The sequence below is a fragment of the Triplophysa rosa genome, linkage group LG20 (genome assembly GCF_024868665.1).
Source record: "Triplophysa rosa linkage group LG20, Trosa_1v2, whole genome shotgun sequence".
Lineage (NCBI taxonomy): Eukaryota > Metazoa > Chordata > Actinopteri > Cypriniformes > Nemacheilidae > Triplophysa > Triplophysa rosa.
The window spans coordinates 17,143,676-17,147,055 of record NC_079909.1 but is presented as its reverse complement, the minus strand read 5'-3'; the positions used below and the strand labels follow the sequence as shown (position 1 = coordinate 17,147,055).

Sequence of the window (3,380 nt, the reverse complement as noted above, 5' to 3'; positions counted from 1 at the left end):
TGTACTTGAGTCAAGCTAATCATTCTGCAGCCATAGTTTTAAACTCAAAAAATGATGCAAAGGCATGTTCATTTGAGGACGATGATGATGACTTACAAGTTTTAAAAATCTTTCTAAATTGAAGAGAATAGTGGTGTACATTTCACAACTGTAACGCCAGGGAAAAAATCATTGGGATCACTTTCAGAGCTATGTTTTTGTTAAACATAGACAGCAAACCAAAATTCATTCGAATTGAAAGGTTTTTGGAATGACACGTTTTGATACATTGTTAATACATGAATTTGATTTAGAGTTACATCAGTTAGCGAAAGAGTGTTTCAATGACCAATCTGACCAAATTCTTTGAACTTTTTTAATTGTATTGTGTACATTGTACATAGCTTCATTGACAGAACATTTGATATAAAAATAATTAGTCTCTCCCGGAGGTGTTGATCATTCAGTCTCTCTCACTAGAGTCAAATGTACCCAATTTTGTCATTACAGATGATGGGCATTCTGCTCCCCGATTGCATTAGTGCCGTAAACTGATACAAATCTTCATCCAGTTCATTCAAACCAGTGTGGGATTTATAGAAGAAGGGTGTTTTGTGCTGCACTTCAACATGGCAAGAAAGTCTTTTAGCGGCCACAAACGTTGTGCTCAGCTGTGTAACATCTGTAGACCTCCTTCGTCCGTCAACGTTCCGTGAAAGTCCGGCTATCCTCCGTTTAACATTTATCAAGAAGTCTTTTGCGAAACTGCGTCCCGAACTGTGCTTCTGTTCAGACTGCTCTGGGCATTCTGGTAAGTCCATCCAATTCTGAATGAGATCTGCAAAGCTGTTGTCTCCCAGAACCAACGGCTGCCGGTTACGCCCGCGGGTAAGCAGCGACGTAGTCCAGTCCTCCGGGTCGCTAGATGTCTCAAACGACGTCCATGTTTCCAGGCACGCGTCGGATGTTGATTTCGGACGAACTCGGTCGCTGGGCAACTGGTTGGTGCGGAGACATGCGGACGAAGAGACGCGGACGTTTCTGGTGCGACGTAACACCACACCCTCATCCTGCCAGGAAGCCTCGGAGTAACCAGAGTCAAACTCCAGACTTCGCTCACTACTCGGGGAGCTGGCGGTTGACGGGCCGCCTGTAGATTCCTCATCTTCCAGAGAGGTAGAAAGATGGCAGGCTGAGTCGTAGCTGGTAGTCTCGCTTGCATCGCTGATCCTCATCCGCGCCCTGCGTTCACGCTGGGCAATGAGCTGCTTACAGGCACGCAACCTCACCGGAGGCCCGATAGGGGGCACTGCGCCACTCCGGCGTAAATGCTTCAAATCCTGCAGCGATCGCATCATATAACGCATCTGTTCCCGCAGGCAGTCGCCCGATTCCTGCAGACACAACTGCAAAGAGAGAGAAAGAAACGGTTTGTTTTATTAAAAATGCAGAAACACGTTTTGAAAGCATGTCTTTTCATATTCATAAGTAAATTCCAAATAAGATCTGACAGCTACAGTATATAGAAACCGGGTCATACCGCTTTCTGTTTCTTTCCCAGATTGACTAACCCTGCCTCTTTTGACAGGCTTAGACCTGCACTAGCTCTTTGAAAAGGGCATGCTTGTGTTTGTCTGGAGAAGCTGAAAAAAACGTCTCTATTCTAGCAAGAAGACAGCCAAACAACAGCTCAATACACGTCATGTGGACACATCACACCCAGCTATCACAGAGGACGGATGACTACTAGCTGCACATCAAAATCAGTTAGAATAAATCAGTTACTCGCCACACCTGGAGTGAGTAACTACCACACCTTTCATCCACGCCATCTTACACATGTACATAAACACATATTAACTGACACCTGCATAAAATAAACGTATACTAACAATCTGACCTAGCAACAGATCATACAGGATAGGATTTGGCTCAAAGACTAAAATCTCGCAGAAATATTTTAATAGTGAAATAAACAGATTGGGTATTATAGTAATCCAAACAGGGGGGTGGAAGATATTTTAAGGGTTCAATTTTAACAGAATTTATGTAAACAGTTAGATATGAAGCTGGTTATAAATCTTTAAACTCAAATCTCCCCTCAAATTGTACAGACTGCAAGAAACTGAAATAATCTGGATCTCATATTTGTGAGGAACATGTGTTTTTTATAAATCTGAGAGCCTCTGGGAGCTCACTATAGGAAGCATAGCAGTTCCTAACTCATTGGACGTTTTGGTCCTCTGCAACTGAGGAATGCGCCATATAAAACCCATTTTAATTTCTTGCAGTTTTAATATCTCCTCACAAAGAAAACATTATAAGCATAAGTGCTGTAAACTTTGTTTATATGCATAACTGATTTCCAAACCCTAAACGCCAACACCCAAATCTTAACCTTTCTAGCACTTAAACAGATACAGCTGTGACTTATATATTGTGACTTACATATTTGTTGAAATATTTCTCTTAGTAAAATTGCAGACAGAAAATTCCTGCATTATACTCATCCACAAACAGTAGCACCCACCCAGGGTCAAGTAACTTTCGTACCTATGCACAGATTGGCATGGAGTGAAGATGCCCTGCCATATGCTGAAATTAACAGACATATCTCCATAATAAATAATCTTGTGTAATACGTTCTATAAAGTGATGTCCGATCAATTTTACAGAATAAACCAATCTATCTCTATTAACAAGACAAAGCCCCATATACGTTTATAGAGGGTGTGATTTGCAGCATGCTTACCATGATTTGAAATAGATGAGAACGTCAAAACTAGTAATTTGAAATACTCCTGAAACAGAAATAAATGCTTTTTTACTAATCATATTTTGCAATGAAGAAATGCATTAATACAAATATACATACTCTTAATTTTGCACTTTAATATTTAAGAAAAAGGTACTCTGTCATATAAATATTATGCATTTAATTGATATAACGTGGAAGAACTTTTTACTTACATTCGCTGTGAAGGAATAAAATCGTCAGTAAAATCCCAGATGTGGCACAGATGTGTCTTTTATTCTCAACTCGAGATTATGAGCCCCTCACTGCTGAGAGATCTGCATTTGTGCGTCTGTTTCATTCCAGCGTGCAAACCTTAGCCAATCAAACGGCAGCATTCCGCGCTATCCAATCAAACGGCAGCATTCCGCGCTATCCAATCAACGCGTCAGAGGCGACCAATCAGAACGCATTGCGTCTCTTTCTAAAAATAAAATCAATAACGCGGTACAGAATAGCACATGTATTTCAGTTTAAGACCATAAAACAACTTATTAAAAACTAAATTGCAAATAAAAAGAATCTTTCTGTCTGTCGGTCATGTTAGTATATGAGATGATCTTGTACTTTCTGTTTTAAGTAAGATTCAAACTAAACACATTGACCG

At 40.4% G+C, this 3,380-nt stretch overlaps 1 protein-coding gene across 1 annotated transcript; it reads right to left on the bottom strand.

Moving 5' to 3' along the window:
- Positions 1-325: 325 nt before the first annotated feature.
- inka1a (inka box actin regulator 1a) lies at positions 326-3,063 on the bottom strand. The gene is made up of 3 exons (XM_057362084.1): positions 2,950-3,063; positions 2,732-2,780; positions 326-1,385 (listed from the first exon to the last, which is right to left on the bottom strand). The coding sequence occupies exons 2-3, from the start codon at positions 2,732-2,734 to the stop codon at positions 462-464; spliced, it is 927 nt and encodes a 308-aa protein (XP_057218067.1). The 5' UTR covers positions 2,735-2,780; positions 2,950-3,063; the 3' UTR covers positions 326-461.
- Positions 3,064-3,380: the final 317 nt, after the last annotated feature.